Source organism: Rhinatrema bivittatum, chromosome 2 (assembly GCF_901001135.1).
Source record: "Rhinatrema bivittatum chromosome 2, aRhiBiv1.1, whole genome shotgun sequence".
In the NCBI taxonomy this organism is placed as follows: domain Eukaryota; kingdom Metazoa; phylum Chordata; class Amphibia; order Gymnophiona; family Rhinatrematidae; genus Rhinatrema; species Rhinatrema bivittatum.
The window spans coordinates 599276202-599299463 of record NC_042616.1 but is presented as its reverse complement, the minus strand read 5'-3'; the positions used below and the strand labels follow the sequence as shown (position 1 = coordinate 599299463).

General features: G+C 46.1%; 1 protein-coding gene across 1 annotated transcript in view; it reads right to left on the bottom strand.

The window, feature by feature from the left end:
* RMC1 (regulator of MON1-CCZ1) overlaps nt 1-23262 on the bottom strand; it is a 135351-nt gene that overhangs the window by 63644 nt on the left and 48445 nt on the right. Inside the window, exons 10-11 of the mRNA XM_029591133.1 lie at nt 2197-2308; nt 666-710 (exon numbers count right to left, since the gene is read on the bottom strand). Coding sequence (XP_029446993.1) covers nt 666-710; nt 2197-2308 — 157 coding nt within the window. The remainder of the gene's footprint in view (nt 1-665; nt 711-2196; nt 2309-23262) is intronic.

Sequence of the window (23262 nt, the reverse complement as noted above, 5' to 3'; positions counted from 1 at the left end):
ATTTTCCCTGACGAGGCTCGGGCCACACAATTAAAGAGGAAACATTTCCTGAAATTAAAAGATCAAGTGTTGGCGTTAGGAGCCACTTTCTTTTTGAAATTTCCGTGTTTATGTTTTATTACATATCAGGGTAAAAAATTTGCCTTTTCTGACCCATCACATCTAGAGGTATTTTTGTCAGATAAAAATCAAGCAGTGTGTTCAGAGAATGAGGTCCAATAAAAGTAAAGCACTCCTTCTCTCTTAGGTGAAATTTGTACTAGGAGTTCATTTCTAGAAAAGAATTCCTAGATTATAAGATATATATATGAATAAATATATATTATTTCCTTAATTTCCCCCTATTATATGATATGTTTGCAAGTATAAAGAGTTGGTTATATATTATATGATGTGAATATTGAATGTATAACATATTTTCCTGTTATTTCATGAAGATGTTTGTAATGAAAACGATAAAGTTTAAATAAAAAAAAAAAAAGGTTTCCTCCACTGCCCAGACTGTATGCATCTTGAGGTGTTTACCACAGTACACATCACAAGAAGCTGCAGAGATTCTTGTCTTTGATCCATTCGTCTCTGTCCACCACCACCGCATTTCTACTGATCCGACGTAGTCAGGATTCCGTGCCACACAACATAAAACCCAGACATTCAAAGGATACAGAGTTTACAAGGAACAGGAGACTGACTAGTAACAGCAGCTGGACCTATAAATACACAAGAAAGAAAAAAATGTAAGACCCAGGAATGAGATCTTGTTCCAGTCTTTCCAGATTAAACCTTTAGCGAACAGAACTGAAAGCATACAGCATGAAGTACAGCTTTCATAGGTAAACCTTATCTGAGCAAGGTTAAATAGGGGTGCAATACTACAACAGGAAGGGAAAAATTAAAAAAAATAATAAACTGGTAGTCTAGATGGGCCTTGTGGCCAACATTTGCCATATTCTATGTATCCAGAATCTTAGCATGGCAAAAGCCAGAAAAATGCTTGGCTACATGGGGAGATTAATGGTCAGCAAAAAAAGGGAGGTGATATTGCCCCTGTATAGATCCCTGGTGAGACCTCATTTGGAATACAGAGTATAATTCTGGAGACTGCACCTTCAAAAGGATATAAACTGGTTGGAGTCAGTCCAGAAGGTGGCTACTAAAATGATCAGTGGTCATCTTCTTTCTAAAGCATATGTGGATAGACAAAGATCTAAACATGTATACCCTAGAGGAAAGGGAGATATGATAGAGACATTTAAAATCTCAGAGGTTTCCATACACAGGAGGTGAGCCTCTTTCAATGGAAAGATTTAGAATGAGGGATCATGAGATGAAGGTGAAAGGGGGTAGACCCAGGAGTAATCTTACGAAATGTTTCTTTACAGAGAGGTTCATGGATGCACGGAACAGCCTCCTTGTAGAGATGGTGAAGACAAGGACAATATCTGAATTCGAGAAAGCATGGGATAAGACAGAGGCTCTCTGAGGGAATGGTAGGGATTGTAAAGCTTATTAATTGGTGTGGACAGGCAGACTAGATAGGCTGTATGGTCTTTTTCTTCCATAATGCTTCTATAAATAGGGACCTCAGAAAAACAGACAGCATACTATTCTCATAAAACACTTTCTAAACTAATTTATATATTCTATTGACATATCACAAATAGCATCATCACCTCTTTACATATATATAATTAAAAAAAAAAAGTCACCTAATGCTAAGCAGTGCTTACTCACGCTCAAACCAAAATGCACAGTACCATAACAGTCATATCCTTACAAACAACCTCAGCTGTTGTCACTGCTTTGTGGCTTTGCATCAATTCTCAGTACAAACAGGGTACTTTTTATCATAGTAATATCAGATATTATATTACCAATGTTATATTAGAAACAGGATTAACAACAAAGATTTCATGGCAGCCAGAGTGTTGCAGTGAGTGAAGCTGGAGAGCTGCTTTCTGGATGTTGTTGTCAATGGGAGAAATCACAGTGGCTCACTAATAGGGGGTGGTCAGAGGCCAGGCCTCTCTCCTCCAACTGCTCCATAACTAACAATTTCCTGAAAGCAGACTTACATCTGCTGGGCAGTTCTGACAGCTTGCTATTACTCCTGTAGGATGCTTTTGAATGCAAGGAGAGTCTGCACACTGCTAGTTTCTGAGGTGGGCTTCATTTTAACCAGTCTACTTGATGTACCTGCCACGGGGATCTGGTATGGATGTATAGACCGAGCTGGAAGGACAGGCTGGTGAAGGGTAACAGTGCCATCAAACTCTCCTCGCAATTTGATGTCAAACACTACGGAGGTCTGTCAATTGAACATAAGACATGGGTACATTAACAAGAATGGTTAGTATTTGCATTTCATTCTTTTGTTTTATTTTATTTTGATTTGATTTATATTCTGCTTTTAGACACTTCAAAGAGGATTACATTCAGATATGGTAGGTATTTCCCTGTCCCCAGAGGGCTTACAAATCAGTAGAATCACTTTTTTTTTGTTAACCCCTTTGTTTTCAGATATGTTCTTTATTAAGAAGGTTATTTTATCCAGGGAAAAAAAGTGGATTTATCCAGGTAAACTTGCATGTCTCAAAACTGCTTCCTCAATCCAGCTAAAAAGCATAGTGTGTGAACTTTAAGACAGACTGAGGGGAGGCATTCCTGGAGGCGGAAAAAGGGCAAGATTGAGACACAATGCACATAAGATTGGATCTTTAGATTTATGCACGTTTTTCAGCAAATATTTGCCCGTAGCAAAAGCAGATGCAAAGTCACGGACACTTTGTATTTGTATGCAATTTTTAAAAGAGAAAAAGCCTCATGCACAGTTTTTCCATTGAAAATTGGCTACAAGATCTGTAGATACAAAGTAGTACGGACTTGGCAGCTACGTGGGCTTTCTGATAAACTCATTGCATTTCTTGCACCTTGTAATGACTTTAAAATTCTCAGTTGCACAGTAGCTTCTTCACTCATGGAGTTCACATCAGTTGTGCAGGCACTCCACAGCACAAATGTTTAACTTTCACAATACCTGCCAAAAATGTAGTCAATGATTTCTTCCTCTCCTGTACTCAGGAAACCTGACTTTGGCAACTTGACCATATTGATTTGGAAATGCACAAACTGCATTGCGAAAAATTGTACAAAAACAAATAAATGACATTCAAACTCCTCAGGATGGGGGGTGGGGGGCATTGCTTATATTTCAGTTTGTATTTGGTTATTGCATATTTAAAATAGACTTTCATCCCAACAGAGACCTAGTCACTACCTCTAATCTGTAGCAGGCATTTGGTGTGTATTTAGCAGAGCAGAACCACTAACTTCTATTAACTCTTGAAAAAGGCTAGAACATTTGTTCCGTTCTGCTGTAATTATGGGCAGCATGATAACCAGGGCTGATGGAAATATGCAAAGTGGAAAAAAAAAAAAAAAGGAAAATTGGTTCCTGCTAATTTTCATATCTGTAGGATCACAGATCAGCCCAGATTCCAGGGTTTTGCATCCTTACCAACAGATGGAGACAGACACTGCTACATAGCCTAGTGTGCCACTTGCAAACCCTCAGTATTGACCTGTACCCAAGCCAAGATACACACCAAAACTTTAACAGCCAACTCCCTCAACAGGAGGATGGTGACACTGTAACCGACTGGAAACTCTGTCCCAGAATTTAGGATAAGCAAACCACAGTAAACAAACAGCCTGGAGAACCACAACAACTCTGCAATACATATAAATCATCAGAACGAGGAGTCTATTCTCCCACCCTCAATGGGCGTGTCTCTGGACTAATCTGTGGTACTAAAGGAACAAAAATCAGCAGATAAGAACCAGTTTTCCTTGTCTGTATGTACTATAATCAGTCCAGACTCCTGGGATGTACCTAAGCACCCCTAAATTGGGTGGGACCTGGAGAGTCTCACTTGCAGAACACTTTCACCAAAGCTCATGGGAGTCAGAGCCACGACATCCAAGTGATACTGTCTGGTGAAAACGTGCGGCAACTTCCAAGTAACTGCCCTGCAAATCTCCTGTGGAGTTACTTGCTGAGCTCAGCCGAACAGGTCGCCTGAGAGTGCGTCGAGTAAACCCTCAAACCTTCAGGCATCAGTCAACCTTTAGATATATACATCAAACCAATCACCTCTTTGAAAAAACACGCAATTGGAGGTTTTGAAGCCTGTCACCCCTGCTTTGGACCATTCCACAAAAACAAAGAGGTGATCTGATCTACGAAACTCATTAGTGACTTTCAGGTACCTTAGTAATGCCAACCTCATGTCCAGGATTCTAAGTTCTCTTGCATGAGGTGCGTAGAAATCCAAATCTGGAAATGCTGGAAGTTCCACAGTCCAATTAACATGGAATCCCGAAACCACCTTTGGCAAAAAAGAGGCCACCATGCACAAAGACACCCCTGACTCTGAAATCTGCAGAAATGGATCTTGGCACAACAACGCCTGAAACTCTAGCCGAACAAATAGCCACCAGGAAGATCACCTTGACAGTCAAGTCCTTTAAGATTGCCCTCCTCAGTGGTTCGAATGGAGCTTCACACAATCCTCTAAGCACCAGATTAAGATTTCAAGACAGATAAGTCTTCTTCACCGGAGGACGCAAATTCTTTGTTCCCCGAAGAAAACGTATGGCATCCGGATGAGCAGACAATGAATAACCCTTTACTTTACCTTGGAGACAGCTCAAAGCTTTTGTTTTATTATTATTTATAGACCCTTAACAACCCCTCCTTTAGAAAAATCAAAATATGCCATACAGTAGGTCAAAGAGACTGCACCCAGTTAGCATTACATCAGGACTCAAACTCACAAATATGCCAAAGATGGAGAAGTTCACCTGGCCTGCAACAAGGTGGTAATAACAGTTTCAGGATATCCCTTCCATCTCAGCTGTCTCCTCTCAAAAGCCAGGCTGCAAGACAAAAGTGAACTGCCTGATCCAAAAATATTGGGCCTTGGCAGAGAAGATTCGATAGATGTTCAAACCTCAGTGGTCCATCTATGGCCAAGTTGACGAGATCTGTGAAACATGGTCGGCGTGGCCACTCCAGAGCCACCAGAATTACGTTGCCTGGATGTTTCGCTATCCACAGTATCACTTTGCCCACCAGTGGCCATGGGGGAAAGACAAAGCAGAACACTTCAAGGAAATGGCAGAACCAGAGCAATGATGCCCTCTGCACTATGTTCTCTTTGCCATCTGTAAAAATGAGATGCCTTGGCATTTTGCCTGGTTGACATTAGGTCCATATGAGAGAGCCCCGACTGTTGCGAATGAATTGCATCGCTACCTTCGACAGCTCCCACTCCCTGGGGTCTAATGTCCTCCAACTTAGAAAATATGCCTGAACATTGTCCACCCCAGCGATGGGAAATGCCACTATTCTCTCTAAATGCTGTTCTGCCCAGAGAATTAATTTCTGAGCCTCCTGAGCCATGACACTTGATTCCTCTCTGAAGGTTGATGTAGGCCACCGCCATTGTATTGTCTGACAGGATACTCACTGGACGACCTCGTAACCATGGCAGAAAGGCAAGTAAAGCGTATTGCACTACTCTTGATTTTAACCAATTTATAGACCACCAAGCCTTTTTCTTCAACCACTGGCCCTGTACAGACTGATCCTGACACACCACTTCCCAGCCCCAGAGGCTGGCATTGCTAGCGAGTATCACCCAATCCGGAACCTCCAATTCCTTATCACGCTCCTGATTGGATCAAAGGAGTCACCACGAAAAGCTGTCCCTGCCTTCCCTCTCAAGCAGGAGGGGAAGATGAAACTCCTCCAACAACAGATTCCATTGGGAGAGAAGAGCTCTCGGAAGAGATTGCATTTGTGCGAATGCCGAAGGGACCAAGTCCAAGGTTGAAGACATAGAACCCAGGACTTGCAAGTAGTCCTAGACCCTGGGCAATGAAAGCCCCAAAAGGTGCCAAACCTGACCCTTAACTTCAGCATCCTCTCTTCTTTGAGAAACACTATTACCCCCAAATGTTAAACTGACTGCCGACAGATCCTTTGACTTTGCCCAGATATCGATGCACCAGCACACCTTCCCGATCACCACCACTGCCACTATCACCTTGGAAAACATGTGTGGCGCCATCGCCAGACCGAATGGGAAGGCTTGAAACTGAAAATGTTCTCACAGTATCATAAACCTCAGAAACTGCTAGTGTTCTTGCCTGATGGCTATGTGCAGGCAAGCTTCTGTCAAATCCAGAGAGGCTAAAAACTCCTCCTTGCGCAGTACCGCTACGACCGACCTTAGGATCTCTATACAGAAATGAGAAGCCTTCAGTGCCACATTTACCTTCTTCAAATCCAAAATTGGCCGAAATATCCCTTTCTTCTTTGGCACGACGAAATAAATGGAGCACCTCCCTGTTCCTTGTTTCTCTCGAGGAATTGGGACAATGGTCTCCAGTCACTTCAAGCGGTCCAGCGTTTCCTGAATGGCTAGCTGATCGGTGAAAGGAGCGCAAGGGGAAACAAGATAAGCATCTTGAAGTGGGCGAGCAAATTCTAACGCGTAGCCATCTTTTACCATTCTTAGGATCCACCGATCCATGGTAATTTTGGTTCTCGCCTCATAAACCAGCACCAGGTACCTTCTGATGGCCAGAACTGATGAGTGGATCATACTCGCTTCATTGAGAGGACTTTGCACTGCCTGCATCTGCACCTGAGTTGTCCCAGGAAGGCTGCCAACCACCTCGAAAGGACTGTCCTCAGAACTTAGCTCTGGCTGTGGTCTGTCTCTGAGGCCCCAAAGAACCTTTAGCTGGACGAAATCTCCTATTTTCACGAAACTGTGTTAGTGCAGAAAAAAAAAAAATCTCCTGTCCTTTTGCCTGTCTTCTGGCAACTTATGCACCTTGGATTCTCCCAAATGCTTCATTCTCTGCTCCAGGTCCTCTCCAAACAAGCTTGCCCTTAAAAGGAAGAGCTCCCAATTGAGATTTGGACCACACATCCGCCAACCAGTTCCACAACCATTATGACAGACACTGCAGACATCATGATCCTGGAAGATGTTCTGATCAGGTCAAACAAAGAATCAGCGCCATATGCCACAGCCACCTCCATACACTCAGCCATATATGCTGCCGCACCTGTAATTGCTGGATCCAATACAGACATGCCCTCTGTATAAAACTGCTGCAAATCATCGCTCTTATGCCCAGGTCAGGAGACTTCAAATGTCCTCTTGAGGTGAAGCTTTAACTTGTGGTCCGGCACATCTCTCAAAATCGCAGAGCCCGCTAATTAAATAGTGGTCTTTTTTTTTTTTTTTTACTGTCAATACCGAAGCATCAACCTTGGGAAGCGCCAAAAGCTCTCATGTCTTTTCAGGAAATGGATATAGCTTCGCCATAGCTCTGCCAACTCTCAAGCTGGACTCAGAAGTGTCCCACTCCCGAACCACCAGCTTCTTTATGAAAGGGAAAATCTTTCGCTGGACCCCCCACAAGCCGTCCAAGACGGGATACGCTCCCTCCAAATCGGACTTCTCCTGAGAAACCTTGATTCCCAGCTCCTGAAGCATCTGTGGAATCAAGGGCCAGAGCTCTTCCTTCCGAAAAAGACATACTACTTTGGGGGTCATCCCCTCGGCTATTGGGACCTCCTCTGGGTCCCCAATCAGATCCACCTCGTCCCGACCCGGGACAGCCCCCAGAAAATCCACTGGCACCTCATTCACAATATCCACATTTTCAGACTCCTCATCTGTGTTATGTTTTGAGGTGTTGGGAGTGGATTCTTGGGGACTGCGGTGATGGCCACTCCCACAGGGAGGAGCCCTGTGAGGAACCGCAGTACTAGGCTAGACTCTATTCACACACAGACACATAGAAGTGGTATTTATTGTACAGCTCGATAGTACTGCCTGGGGAGCGGGCAGCAGTGAAGATACCCAGTGAAGTAGTCCAGGGGTCCTCAGCAGAGGAGACCAGTCTCACACTTGATAGGCAGTGTGGCAAGGCAGGAACAGGTCCCGGATGTAGACACAGCGCTGAAGCTGAAGAGGAGACAGACTGAAATGGTTAGTATTCACTGAAGTAGAAGCTGTATCATTGAAGGTCCTGGCAGGCAGAAGTTGTTCAGTAGCAGGCCCCAGATTAGGGAGAGCAGGCCCTCGAGGAGTGAGTACCCGGTATCCCAAGATAGGTAACCTGAAATAAAGCAGAAGGGCCCCCGAGGAGCGGGTAACCCAGGGTAGTGAAGAATACCCCAAAGGGCAGAGAGAGCTTCCTGCGTCAACTGGCAAGTGGCAGAGCAGCTTAGACCGGAGGCAATCCAATCCTTGCTAACTCTGTTTGTTAGCAAACGAAGCGCAGGCTAAATACCAGGATGCGATGACGTCACTTAGAGGGGATGCCTCGAGGTTCCCACCATGACGTGGATAAAGAAGTGGGTGGCATGCACCCTAGGAGGCCCTCAGGAAAATCATGGCGAACACCATCCCCATTGCCGTTCCGGGGACACCGGAGAGAGCGCATGAAGACGCAGCAGCAGCCATCTTCCCAAGGCTTGAGGAGAGAGAAGGAAGAAAGGTGAGGCACAGAGGTCGAACCCGTCTTGAGACCGACGGACGCAACAATCTGGACAACTAGGCTGACAGGAAAGAGCTAAATACATGCTTCCTCTTTGCTTGCACTGGACTCCATACTGGCTGCAGATCCTCTGAAGACAGGGATCGGGTCAGAGAGTGCCCCTCTCCTGCTGCCTTCACTGCCAAACAGACTTTGTGCATTAATAAAATAAATTCCATGGAAAAAGCAAATGTTGCTTACCTGATGTAACAGGTGTTCTCACAGGACAGCAGGATGTTAGTCCTCACAAATGGGTGACATCGAGGATGGAGCCCACCACAGAAAACGTCTGTCAAAGTTTAGCAGAACTTTGACTGGCCCCTACTGGGCATGCCCAGGAAGGCACTGACCCTGCAGCCAGCAGGGGTCTCCCTTCAGTCTGATTTTCAAAGCTACAGGCAGTGCCTAAAAAGTACAAATAGAACGAACCCAACACCGCGGGGTGGCGGGCGGGTTTCGTGAGGACTAACATCCTGCTGTCCTGTGAGAACACCTGTTACATCAGGTAAGCAACATTTGCTTTCTCACAGGACAAGCAGGATGGTGGTCCTCACAAATGGGTGAGTACCGAGCTGAGGATGTCCTGACTTGCACCAAATGCACCCAACGGCGTGCAACAGGCACAACTGGGGTGGAATGGTGTTGGTACATCATGTTGGAAAAAGGTTACGCAAGACAGACTGGCCGAAGATGGAGTCCTGTCTTCCAGCTTTGTCCAAACAATAGTGGGCTGCAAAGGTATGGAGAGAACTCCAGGTTGCAGCTCTACAGATGTCAGGAAGCGGCACCGATCGAAGGTGTGCTACTGAAGTCGCCATGGCTCTCACAGAGTGTGCTTTGACACGGTCTTGGAAAGGAATGCCAGCTTGCTCATAGCAAAAAGAAATGCAGTCCGCCAACCAGGAGGAAAGAGCCTGCTTACCCACAGGTTGTCCTAACTTGTTAGGATGGAAAGAGACGAATAATTGAGTGCCCTTCCTGTGAGGAACTGTACGGTCTAGATAAAAAGCTAGAGCTCGTTTACAGTCTAAGGTATGCAGAGCCTGTTCCCCGGAGTTGGAGTGGGGCCTGGGAAAAAAGGTGGTTAGTATGATGGATTGATTGATGTGAAACTCCGATACTACCTTAGGTAAAAATTTAGGGTGAGTGTGGAGTACCGCCCGGTCTTGCAGGAGCTTAGTGTAAGGCGGATAGGTAACTAGGGCCTGCAATTCACTAACCCTGCGAGCTGAAGTAACAGCCAAAAGGAATAACACTTTCCAAGTGAGATATTTCAAGTCACAGGAGTGCAGAGGTTCGAAAGGTGGTTTCATGAGACGACCAAGAACCAGATTAAGGTCCCAAGATGGGGCCGGAGGACGTAAGGGTGGCTTCAGATGGAGCAAGCCTTTAAGAAAGCGTGTTACCAGGGGTTGTACTGAAATAGGGACACCCTCGATACCTTTATGGAAGGCGGCTACCGCACTGACATGCATCCTTATGGAAGAGGTTTTAAGACCTGATTCCGATAGATGCCATAAATAGTCCAAGAATTTCGAGATTGGACAGGAAAGGGGATCAAGGGACTGAGAAGTGCACCATGTGTAGTACCTGTTCCATTTATATGAATAGGACCTCCTAGTGGAGGGCTTTCGTGAAGCTATCAGGACACGAGAAACCGATTCGGAAAGGTTAAACGGCTGAAGGACTAACCTTTCAACATCCATGCCGTCAGGGACAAGGCTTGGAGGTTGGGATGGAGGAGGCATCTTGTTTAATTATAAGTTCAGTTAAGGGTTTAATGAATGGCATTATAAAACTTACGTTTAGGTTCATGGCTTTACATCATGCCGTTATACGTGATGTCATCAGTTCCGGAGGAAATGTGAGTATGCAGTCGGTAGAACGCCTTAGCCAGAGATTTTTGAGCTGATATTAAATTGTGTTTTTTCGCTATGTTTTGGTTACAGGGTTGTTCCCTGGAATTAGCGAAATGAGGTTGAATTGTAAAATGTTTTGTCTATACTTGGAAAATCGAATGAAGGAAAAAGCACTTTAATCCGGTAACGGAGGTTACATATCTTAAACGCTAAGAAATTTAAAAGGCTTTGTAAAGGTAGATCCTTTCTATATTTAAATTTTGGAGAGAAAGGGGTTTTTAAAGGTAACAATGGTGGGTTATTATCTATATTGATGGTTATATTTAATATAGGTTGCATTTGAGACGACAGTGACGAAAATATCCCTGATGAAGCCCGGGTGAATCGGGCGAAACAAGGAGTCCTTGTCGGGCAGGTCCAGCGGACGATGTCACCGTTTTTTGGTTTCAATATTCAGAAAAGTATAGTGTGTGTTGCCGGAGCCTGAGAATACCAGGTTCTAACAGACACAGAGTTATATCACATCGCCATTGTTATACATTGTGAAACGCTATTAGAATTATAACAGATGTTACTGCAATAGATATTTGATATTGTGCTTAAAAATAAGTGTTACACATTGGTGTTGGGATTTTTTCATTATGAACATGATGTTTTTATAGGTGTGGTATGGCTGTAATTGTGATATGATTGTGGTGTGGATGAATGACTGTGTTAGATAGTAATTATTGTCTAGACAGGATCTATTTTATATGTTTCATTAATAAATTATAAATTTGATATTGTATTTTGTGATTTTATGTGTTCTCTTTTGTTGATATAATCACTTGGTATAAGAGAACCATAGTATAAGATTACCCTCAGTGTAGTACACTTGAGGGAGAAGGCATCCCTGGGCCGAGAGTGTTGGCTCCGAGTGAGAGAGCAGTAATTGTCCACTTTGTGGTTCTGAGGGGACGCAAAGAGGTCTATGTGGGGATAGCCCCACTTGTGAAATAGAGAGGTCGCTACCAAGGGATTGAGCGACCACTCGTGTGATTGGAAGACACGGCTCAGCTGGTCTGCCAATACATTGTCCACTCCCGGCAGGTAGGTGGCCCTGAGGTACATAGAGTGGGAGAGGGCTTCCGCCCAAATCTGCACAGCTTCCTGACACAGAAGGAAGGAGCCTGTGCCTCCCTGCTTGTTTATGTACCACATGGCCACCTGGTTGTCTGTTTGGATCAAGATTATCTGATTCGATAGGTGAGCTTGGAAAGTTCTGAGCGCGTAGCGGATTGCTCGCAGTTCCAAGAAATTTATCTGGTGTTCGGCTTCCTCTCGAGACCAGAGTCCTTGAGTTTGGAAATCGTGCACATGGGCCCCCCAACCGATGTGGGAAGCATCGGTGGTTAGGATTACTTGGGGATCTGGTGGAAGAAAAGGTAAGCCCTGAAGGAGGTTGACTTGAGTCGTCCACCAGGTTAAAGACAGGCGTAGCGCTTGCGTAATTGTGACAATGGAGGACAGAGGCTGAAGAGCTTGAATCCATTGATGTCGCAGAGTCCATTGGGTAACTCTCATGGCTAGTCGGGTCATGGGAGTGACTTGAACCGAGGATGCCATGTGTCCTAGGAGAATGAGGACTTGGCGAGTCGTGGCAGTGTTTTGAGACTGGAGCTGGCGAGCTAGGGACATGAGAGTCTGGACCCTTTGATGCGGAAGGTAGGCCTTTGCCTGTAAGGTGTCCAAGTCTGCCCCAATGAAGGATAAGGTTTGAGATGGGACTAAGCAAGATTTCTCGTAATTGACAAGAAACCCTAAGGAAAGGAGTGTGTGAATTGTCAATGTTAGGGAGGATTGAGCAATCTGTTGGGTGGAGGCCCTGATTAGCCAATCGTCCAGGTAGGGGTAGACGTGGACACCTTCCTTCCTGAGGAATGCTGCTACCACGACGAGGCATTTGGTAAAGACTCGTGGAGCAGACGCCAGACCGAAAGGTAGTACCCGGTATTTATAATGGTTTCGGCCCACCAGAAAACGTAGATACTTGCGATGGGATTGTGTTATCGCAATGTGGGTATAAGCGTCTTTTAGGTCGAGAGAGCACAGCCAATCCCCCCTTTGCAGCAGAGGGAGAAGCGAGCCCAGGGTTACCATCTTGAACTTTTCTTTTTGAAGGTACTTGTTGAGGGCTCGAAGGTCCAAAATGGGACGTAGCCCCCCTGATTTCTTTGGTATTAGGAAGTACCTGGAGTAGAATCCCTTCCCTTGTTGAGAGGGAGGGACAGGTTCTATAGCATTTGATTGCAGAAGAAGGGATACTTCTTGTTGTAAAGGAGTCAAATGGCTGGTTAGACTCCATGCTTGAAGAGGCGGGGAGTCTGCCGGAAGAGTAATGAAGTTGAGGTGGTAACCCTGTGCGATAATTGCTAGTACCCACTGATCTGAGGTGATCTGTATCCAGTGGTTTAAAAAGTGGTACAGTCGACCTCCCACAGGGATGTCTGGAAGAGGGGTTTGGCATGTGCTCTCTACAGGGAAGTCAAAGGCCCGCCGCAGGCCCAGGGGGAGGGGCTACAGTAGGTCTTTGCTTCCGAGGCTGGCGTGGCTGAGCTCTGTTGGAAGACCGTGCAGGTCGAGGCTTAGCCGACGGAGGATAATAACGACGTGGCCGAAAGAACGACTTTTTAGAGTCCTTCTTAGATGGTTGTTTGGAGGACACCTCAGATGGAGTGGATGAGAGTTGTTTCAACGTCTCGTGGTGATCTTTTAATTCAGCTACAATTTGCTGAATTTGTTCTCCAAACAAATTGTCCCCTAAGCAGGGTAAATCAGATAGACGATCCTGGACCTCTGGGCGAAGGTTGGATGACTTTAACCAAGCCCAACGTCTGGCTGAGATAGCTGTGGCTGAAACCTTTGTGGAAGCATCGAAGATGTCATAGGCCGTTCTAATTTCGTGCTTCCCTGCCTCAAATCCTTTGTGAAGAAGGGCTTGAAGCTGTGGTTGGTATTGTTCCGGCAAGGTGTCAGCGTAGTCTTGCATCTGTTTGAGGATGGCTCTGTTATATTGAGTCATGTAAAGTTGATAAGAAGCTATGCGTGAAATCAACATAGCACCATGATACACTTTCCGTCCCACACTATCTAGGAATTTGTTGTCCTTGGTAGGTGGAGTGGAAGAGTGTGGCTTTAGACGCTTGGCCTTCTTTTGCGCGGACTCAACCACAACAGAGCGATGATCCAGTTGAGGCTTCTGAAATCCTGGTGCTGACTGGACAAGATATGTGGAGTCAGCTTTCTTATTAACTGGTGAAACAGATGAAGGAGATTCCCAGTTTTTCTTTAAAAGATCGAGAAACACCTGGTGAATAGGGATGGAAGCGATGATTTTAGGAGCATCCAGAAATTGGAGCAGTTCCATCATCTGGTGCCTGTCATCGTTTTCAGATTGTAGCTGAAAGGGTACTATTTCCGACATCTCCTTCACAAAATTAATAAAGGAGAGATCCTCAGGAGGAGAAGGTGGTGAAGGTAAATCTGTGTCAGAAGATGTATCATCACCCCAGGTATCGTAGGGATCATGTGGGGCTTGAAGCCCTGAAGGTCCTGGTTGAGGATCCGGGATATTAGGAGGAACCTCAGAGGGCATCGAGCGAAATCTTGATGGCATCGGTGCTGCAGGCGGAACTGGGAATGGCATCGAGGGCTTCGGTGCTGCCGATGGAATCGGTGCCAGTCTTGGAATCGATGGAGCCGAAGGATATATCGGTGGAGAGAGACGAGAAGGCACCGATGGGACCACCCCGGAAGGGGGAATCAGGAACGGTGTTTCTCCTGCTGATGAGAATCCTGTCGGAGACGGTGGTGTCGTCTGTGCTACTGGAAGCACCGATGGAAGGGCCGTCATAAGCGCCTCCATGCGGCGCAGTAGCGGTGCTAGAGCTTCCACCAGAGGCTCGGTGGTCGGTTCCCTCCTCGGTGCCGGAGACGGTGCGAACCTCTGCATCGCTTTCTCGATGGCCTCCTGGACCAGCCGGTCCAGTTCTGCCCGGAGACCAGGGGTAACGATACCTGGCTCGACGGGAGAGGGAGGCTGAGGCTGAGCCGGAGGGACCACCGTAACCGGTGGGATCACGGCTCCCACACCCGGAGGGGGTGAGGGTTTCCTCGGTGCCTGCGAACGAGACATGGACGGTGCCAGGTCTGACCGAGGCTTCTTAGTCGGTGGCTCGGCCTGTACGGAGGTCAATGGTTCTGGATCCTCGACGGGCCGAGACTTGTGCCGTCGATGGCGATGTTTGTCTTTCCGATCTCCTCGCCCATCCGGGGAGGGGACAGGAGTCGACGGCCGAGAAGTCATCGATGGTGGACGGTCACCGGAGGGTTGACGGTGATGGTGCAACTTCGACGGTGCCGGTTCCGATGACGTCGATGCTATCGATGGCGTTGGGGTGCGAGCATGGAAGAGGAGCCCCATCTTCTCCATCCTGGCTTTGCGGCCTTTGGGTGTCATTAAGGCACATTTGGTGCAAGTCAGGACATCATGCTCGCTACCTAAACACAAACCCTATGGGGGTCTGTGATTGACATAGTCCGGGTGCAATCCGGACATCGACGGAACTCCGTCGCCATGGCCTTGGGCCAAAATTTAGCCGCGGGATCGGTAATTGCCAACAGGCCTCGAGGGCCAAAATCGACGGAAGTCGATGAAAATCGGCAAAAAACTTACCGGATTTCCGCGAAGTTGAAAAAAATTTGTCGAAGGGAGACCCCTGAGGGGCAAATTTTCTTCGGAAAAAAAGAACCGAATTCCTGTCAGGAACGTGGTAAGAAGAGCTCCTTTCGCCGCGTGGCAACTGCTGCGCGGAAAAAAGAAGACTGAAGGGAGACCCCTGCTGGCTGCAGGGTCAGTGCCTTCCTGGGCATGCCCAGTAGGGGCCAGTCAAAGTTCTGCTAAACTTTGACAGAAGTTTTCCGTGGTGGGCTCCATCCTCGATGTCACCCATTTGTGAGGACAACCATCCTGCTTGTCCTGTGAGAAAGATTGTGAGGCTTCAGAAACCTGGCCGAGAGGAAAATCCTCCCCATCAGAACCTTCCTGCCCCCCCCCCCAAAGAGATAGAAACCAATGGGGATAACCTGGGTAGGAATGCCCCCACCTCCCCTCCCACCGACGCAGAGAGGCCAGCCTGAGAATCCAAAGTCTCCAGCATTCCCGCGCCAATGTAAAGAGGAGCTGTAGCGGAGCCGGCATCCCGCGTCACCCAACACGACTGTCCAAGAAGCTGTAGCCACACCACCTGACTTAGGAGCAGCGTCGGATACATCTGAAGTGTCTGCAGAAATGCAGCCTGCGCAAACACCTAGTCATACCGGGAACCCCCACATGAGCAGCAAGCAGACCTGTGTGCCAATCTCCGAGTGGTAGAGATTGCGCGCCGGCAGAGACTTACCCCCCTACAGCTGGTAACAGATAGCTCTACAGCCTTTAGTACTGCCTAATTAAAAGAAGCTGAGAGTAAAACAACCACTGCACAAGGCAGAAACTAACTTCCTGCCTGTATCACTTCAAAAAAAAGAAAAAACCTAACTTTAACATCTCCGGCAAGCCAAGCTAAAAAGAAATACAAGGGTTATACTTTCCTGCACCCAGTCTAACTGCAGAGCTGCCAGCAGGCTCCAGCTGTCTCGTGAAGGGAAGGGGACTGGAACCACCAGATTTATACCCCATAAGATCCTCAGACCAAGCTTACAGAAGGGTCACCAAGCCCCTGCTCATGCACCTCAGACCAGGGGGGATGGCCCCACCAGGACTTAATGACCCCCTGGGAGGAAATTTTCCTATCCTTATTTCTTTTCTTTTACTCCAGGTTTTACCATCATCTATCATCTGCTGGAGAAAGAGAAATACTGAGGGACTGCAGGTGACACACTGGGTTTTGTAGCAGTGTCAGTAAAACTGTCTCCATCTGCTGGCACGGCTACAAAACCCAGGAGTCTGGACTGATCTACTGGATGATTCAGCCTCCCCATTTTCGATACTACTCCAGCAGCAATAAAGCCAACAAGAAAGTTTTGCCTTCTTATTGTTCCTTCTCTTCCAATCAGCCAGAAAGAGAAGGGGGTGGCTGCAGGAGCATGATCACAACCCCAAAAGTAAAGTAAGCCCTCCTACAGACACAGGTCAAAGGTACAACTGTCTTGGTTGTTGTAACAATAGAAGGCATTTACTTATTGTTTTTTTAAGAAGCTGGACCTCAATGTCCTTTTTGTATCACTTCTGTGATGCCTTTTACTTTTTGTTTTACACCTAGTCATACTTTATTTGATTTTATATAAATCGGATCAGCCTTTGTTGCGCCACACAGCAATGGCCAACTTTTGTTTACAGTTCAGGGTGTCAGTGGAGCTCAAAGGGATGGGGCATGGTCTTGCCGCTTCAGTCTGCATCTCTTTGCTGCCCTCTCCTCCCGACAGAGGGAGATGAAAGTCAAAAGCAATCCCTTTACTGTGAAAGTTTGGAATTTCAAACTGTACTTTTTAGCTTTCCTGCAGACTACATGAAAACGTGTTCATGCATGCTCCATTTTAATCTCCCGTTGACCTCTAGTTTTCCCCTGAGGTGCGGCTGCAAACTGAAGCAACAGGATTGGTATATCTTGCCAAGCTTTTTACTGAGAAGCATCAAAGTTCCTGCTGCTTCAAGGATGAATCGCTCTCCTGTGGCACCCAGATTAAAAAACAAAGCAACAATTCTTGTTTCCAATCAAAAATCTCTTTGATCAAAGGCAGTGAGGGTTGCAGGTTCAGATTCAAACAATCCAGAAAAGGGCAAAAAAAAGCAGTGAGAAAAATAAAACAAAAGTTCAGAAAAAGGAAGAACAAAAAGCTACAGAAAAATGTGTAAACGTTTAAAAGAAGACAGAAATGGGGGAAACTGCAACAGGAAGGAGGAAGTTGCTCTGCTCAAAGACACACCATGCCTATAGGTGGACTGACAATAAGCAGATGTGCTTTTCTTTTGGTTTTACCAGCAACGACAAGAGACTGCTACTGTGAGGCAAAGGCAACAAAAAAGAAACTGCAGCAAGACTAACATATTTAGGCAGGGAAACCAGGCAGATTGGGTGAGCCAAAAAAATGGGTTCTTACCTCCTAATTTTCCAGATCAGTCCAGACAAGTGGGTTTATGCATCCCTACCAGTAAATGGAGGCAGAGAACAAAACTTTGAGGCACTGCTACATAACAGAGTGCCACCTGCAGTCCCTCAGTATTGACCTGTACCCAAGCCAAGATGTGTACCTTAACAAAAACCCCAATAAACCTTAGGCAAACAAAGATTTAAATGTTGCAGCCCCCTGAAAACTAGGCCCCCTTAACTTAACACAAAGCATATACCAAAACTATGGACACTTCTCATTATTCTGAATATATCACATACCAGCTCAGCAACATCCAGAAGCGAGGACGTCTTTTGAAAGATGGAGAAGGGTCTCTGGAGTGAATTGTGGTACTTCAGGAACGAAAATTAGCAGGTAAGAACCAATTTTCCTTTCCAGTTCATACCCCAGATCAGTCCAGACAAGTGAGATGTACCCAAGTCCCTCTATTCTGGGCAGCAACTCGAAAGACATAGAAACATAGAAACATAGAAATGACGGCAGAAGAAGACCGAATGGCCCATCCAGTCTGCCCAGCAAGCCTCACACATTTTTTCTCTCATTCTTATCTGTTTCTCTTAGCTCTTGGTTCTATTCCCCTTCCACCCTCACCATTAATGTAGAGAGCAGTGATGGAGCTGCATCCAAGTGAAATATCTAGCTTGATTAGTTAGGGGTAGTAGGGGCAGTAACCGCCGCGATAAGCAAGCTACACCCATGCTTATTTGTTTTACCTAGACTATGTTGTACAGCCCTTGTTGGTTTTTTTTTTCTTCTCCCCTGCCGTTGAAGCAGAGAGCCATGCTGGATATGCATTGAAAGTGAAGTATCAGGCACATTTGGTTTGGGGTAGTAACCGCCGTAACAAGCCAGCTACTCCTCGCTTTGTGATTGCGAATCCTTTTTTTCTTCACCCCTGTCGTTGAAGCTATGCAGGATATGCGTGAAGCATCAGTTTTTTGTTTTTGTTTTTTTTTTTCCCCTGCTGTTGAAGCAGAGAGCTATGCTGGAAATGCGTGATGTATCAGTTATTCTTCTCCCCTGTCATTGAAGCAGAGAGCTATGCTGTATATGCATTGAAAGTGAAGTATCAGGCATATTTGGTTTGGGGTAGTAACCGCCGTAACAAGCCAGCTACTCCCCTCTTTGTGAGTGCAAATCCTTTTTTCCATTACCTCTTGCTGTTGAAGCTTAGAGCGATGTAGGAGTCACAGTAAGCATGTGTATGCTTATTTAATAAGGGTATTGTGTCAATATCCATCATTCTGGCGAGTCACCCACTCTTCATTGGCGGCCTCTTGACTTTATGGATCCGCAGTGTTTATCCCACGCCCCTTTGAAGTCTTTCACAGTTCTGATCTTCACCACTTCCTCCGGAAGGGCATTCCAGGCATCCACCACCCTCTCCGTGAAGAAATACTTCCTGACATTGGTTCTGAATCTTCCTCCCTGGAGCCTCAAATCGTGACCCCTGGTTCTGCTGATTATTTTCCTACGGAAGAGGTTTGTCGTTGTTTTTGGATCATTAAAACCTTTCAAGTATCTGAAAGTCTGTATCATATCACCTCTGCTCCTCCTTTCCTCCAGGGTGTACATATTTAGATTCTTCAATCTCTCCTCGTACGTCATCCGATGAAGATCCTCCACCTTCCTGGTCGCCCTTCTCTGTACCGCTTCCATCTTGTCTTTGTCTTTTTGTAGATACGGTCTCCAGAACTGAACACAGTACTCCAGGTGAGGCCTCACCAAGGACCTGTACAAGGGAATAATCACTTCCCTTTTCTTACTCGATATTCTCCAGCATTCTTCTGGCTTTTGCTATCGCCTTGTCGCATTGTTTCGCTGTCTTCACATCATTAGACACTATCACCCCAAGGTCCCTCTCCTGCTCCGTGCACATCAGCCTTTCCCCCCCCATCGAGTACAGTTCATTCGGATTTCCACTCCCCATATGCATGACTTTGCACTTCTTGGCATTGAATCTCAGCTGCCATATCTTCGACCACTCTTCCAGTTTCCTTAGATCCCGTCTCATTCTCTCCACTCCTTCCGGCGTGTCCACTCTGTTGCAGATCTTAGTGTCATCCGCAAAAAGACAAACCTTACCTTCTATCCCGTCCGCAATGTCGCTCACAAAGATATTGAACAGGACCGGTCCCAACACCGATCCTTGCGGTACACCACTTAAAACCGCTCTCTCTTCAGAGAAGGCTCCATTTACCATCACACATTGTCTTCTGTCCGTCAACCAATTTGCAATCCAGGTCACCACCTCGGCACTCACTCCCAAGCTTCTCGTTTTATTCACCAGTCTCCTGTGCGGAACCGTATCAAAAGCTTTGCTGAAATCCAAGTAGATGACATCTAGTGCTCTTCCTTGATCCAATTCCTTGGTTACCCAGTCAAAAAAGTCAATCAAATTTGTCTGACAGGATCTTCCCCTGGTGAATCCATGCTGCCTCTGGTCCATCAATTCTCCAGACTGTAGATAGTTCACTATTCTCTCTTTCAGCAGTGACTCCATTACTTTTCCCACCACCGAAGTGAGGCTAACCGGTCTGTAGTTGCCTGCCTCTTCCCTGTTCCCACTCTTGTGAAGCGGGACCACCACCGCTCTTCTCCAATCACTCGGCACCACTCCCGTTTCTAGGGATCTATTGAACAGGTCACACAGCGGACCCGCCAGAACATCTCTGAGCTCCCTCAATATCCTTGGATGAATCCCATCAGGCCCCATGGCTTTGTCCACTTTCAGGTTCTTTAGTCCTTCCCACACATTTTCTACTGTAAAAGGATTTTCATCTATTCCCCTTCCCTCCAGTTTCTTGTTGTTTAGAGATGGTCCTTCTCCAGGGTCTTCTTTAGTGAACACAGAGCTGAAGTATTCGTTTAATATTTCTGCCATTTCTTCGTCTCTCTCCACACATTGATCATTACCACCTTTCAATTTCACTATACCACTTTGGACCTTTCTCTTTTCGCTGATGTATCTGAAAAATGTTTTGGCACCATTTTTTATCTCCTTGGCAATCCTCTCTTCTGCTTGACTCTTTGCCAACTTGATTAATTTCTTTGTCTCCCTCAGTTGATACAAATATTCTTCTTTGTGCTCCTCCCTTTGGGATCCTTTATATTTCTTGAATGCTGTTCTTTTAGCTTTAATTTTGTCAGCCACCTCCTTTGAGAACCAGATAGGTTTCAGTTTTCTTTTGCTTTTCTTTACATTTCTAACATATAGAGCAGTTGCCTTGGTGATTGCTCCTTTTAGATTGGTCCACTGCTGATCCACATCTCTCTCGTTCTCCCATCCTTTAAGTTCTTCCTCCAGGTAGTTCCCCATTTCCTCAAAGTCTGTGTTTTTGAACTGTAAAACTCGGGTCTTTGTGGTTCTTTTCCCTATTCTTTTAGTGATATTAAACCATACCGTTTTGATGATCACTGCTGCTGAGGTGGGCGCCCACCTGGACATCTGAGACATTATCTGCATTAGTGAGCACTAAGTCGAGTATAGCTCCTTCTCTCGTGGGTTCCAACACCATTTGTTTGAACAAAGATACTTGCATGGCATCCACTATCGCTCTACTATTTTTAGTTTCTGCAGATGGGATTTTCCAGTCTACATCTGGCATATTAAAGTCACCCACGATCACCACTTCTCCCTTCTTACCTATCTTATGGATGTCTTCAACCAGATCTCTGTCCAGCTCTTCCTTTTGGTTTGGAGGCCTGTAAACCACTCCAATATAAATGGACGCTCCGTCATCTTTTTTTAGGTCGACCCATAGAGCTTCTTCAATACCCCAACTTCCTTGTAGCTCAGTTGCTTGGATGTTGTTTCTGACATAAAGAGCCACACCTCCCCCTTTTCTATCCTCTCTGTCCTTCCTTAACAAGTTGTAGCCTGGTATTGTTGTATCCCATTCATGAGATTCTGTGAACCATGTTTCTGTGATAGCAACAATGTCCAATTCTGCGTCAGCCATTAGGGCCTGCAGATCTGGGATTTTATTTCCCAAACTATGAGCATTTGTGGTCATAGCCTTCCAGGTACTCTCTTTACGGTTATTGCATTTCCTGGACTCCTTGTGAGATATTTGTTGAGATTTGTTATTCACTTCACTATTTCTTTTTGCGGTAGTGCCACTGTTGACACACTTTCCCGAAAGAAACCTCCTCTGGCGCCCACACATCTAAGTGGTAATGCTTGGTAAAAGTGTGAAGCGAAGACCACATCACCACACAACAAATCTCTTGCGGAGAAAGCAGGTGACACTCCACCCATGAGATTGCCTGCGCCCTAGTGGAATGCGCTGTCAACCCCTCCGGCACCGACCGGCTCCAAGAGATGTAAGCCAAAGCTATCATCTTTGAACCATCGTGCAATAGTGCCCTTGGAAGCCTTATTTCCCTTTTTTGCTCCACTAAACAGGACAAACAGATGATTAAATCTCCGAAAGGTATTTGTCACCTTAAAATAACACAAAAGAATTAGTCACTCATCCAATAAGTGAAGTTCCCTCACCATAGGAGCCTCCGCAGAAAAATCCGGAAAGGCTGAAAGTTCGATCACTGAAGAGGAAGCAACACTTCCAGGGTAGTTGCCATCAAGCTGAGTACCTGTAGGTAGGACCACACCATCGGGCATATAGTGTTCATCAACTGACACACTTGAGACATCAATCTCTGAATCTGAACTTCCAGTAGGAAAACTCTGCCCTGTCTAGTGTCGAATGGGATCCCCAGATACTCCGACGACTAGGCTGGTTGAAGACTGCTCTTGGACAGGTTCACCACCCAACCGAACTCCTACAATAAGGAGGTCACCTTGCATGCACCAGGTGGCTCTCTTCCTGAGACTTGACTCAAATCAGCCCATTGTCCAAATATGGGTGCACCAGGATTCCTTCTTTTCACAAGGCGGCTGCTACTTCCACCATAATCTTGGAAAAAATTCCAGAAGTGGTGGCTAGACCAAAAAGGCAGCACCAGAAACACCAAAGCATAGAAAGTGTTGGTTATCCAATCAGATAGGAATATGAAGATAAGCCTCTGACAGATCCAAGGAGGTCAGAAATTCCCCCAACTGCACCATTATCACACAGCATAAGGTTTCCATTTGAAAATGAGTCACCTTCAAGTGACGTTTGACCCTCTTCAGATCCAGGATGGGACGAAAGGAGCACTCCTTCTTGAGCACAACAAAATAAATGTAATATTGCCCCATACTTTGAGACGTGGGCACCAGAACCTCAGCCCTCAGACTGAGGAGCCTTTGAAGCATGAACTTCACTGCCTGCTTCTTCTGCGGGGAGTGGCAAGGGGACACCATGAACAAATCCCAAGGAATACAGCAAAATTCCAGTGCATATCCTTTGCATATCACCTCCAGGACCCACTGGACCGATGTGATCTCGACCCACCTCCGATCAAAGAGCGAGAAAGACATCCCCCTATTTCATGTTCTGGAAGGTGGGTAGGCAAACCTTCATTGGGAAGCTCAGGAATGTCTACCCCCCCCCCACCCCACACACACGCACACACACACAAGTCCACTCCTCTCTTGGGCTGTCGGGGGACAAAAGAACTGAGATCTACCAAAAGGCCGAGTCTGCTGAAAGGTCGTCCCTCTGCA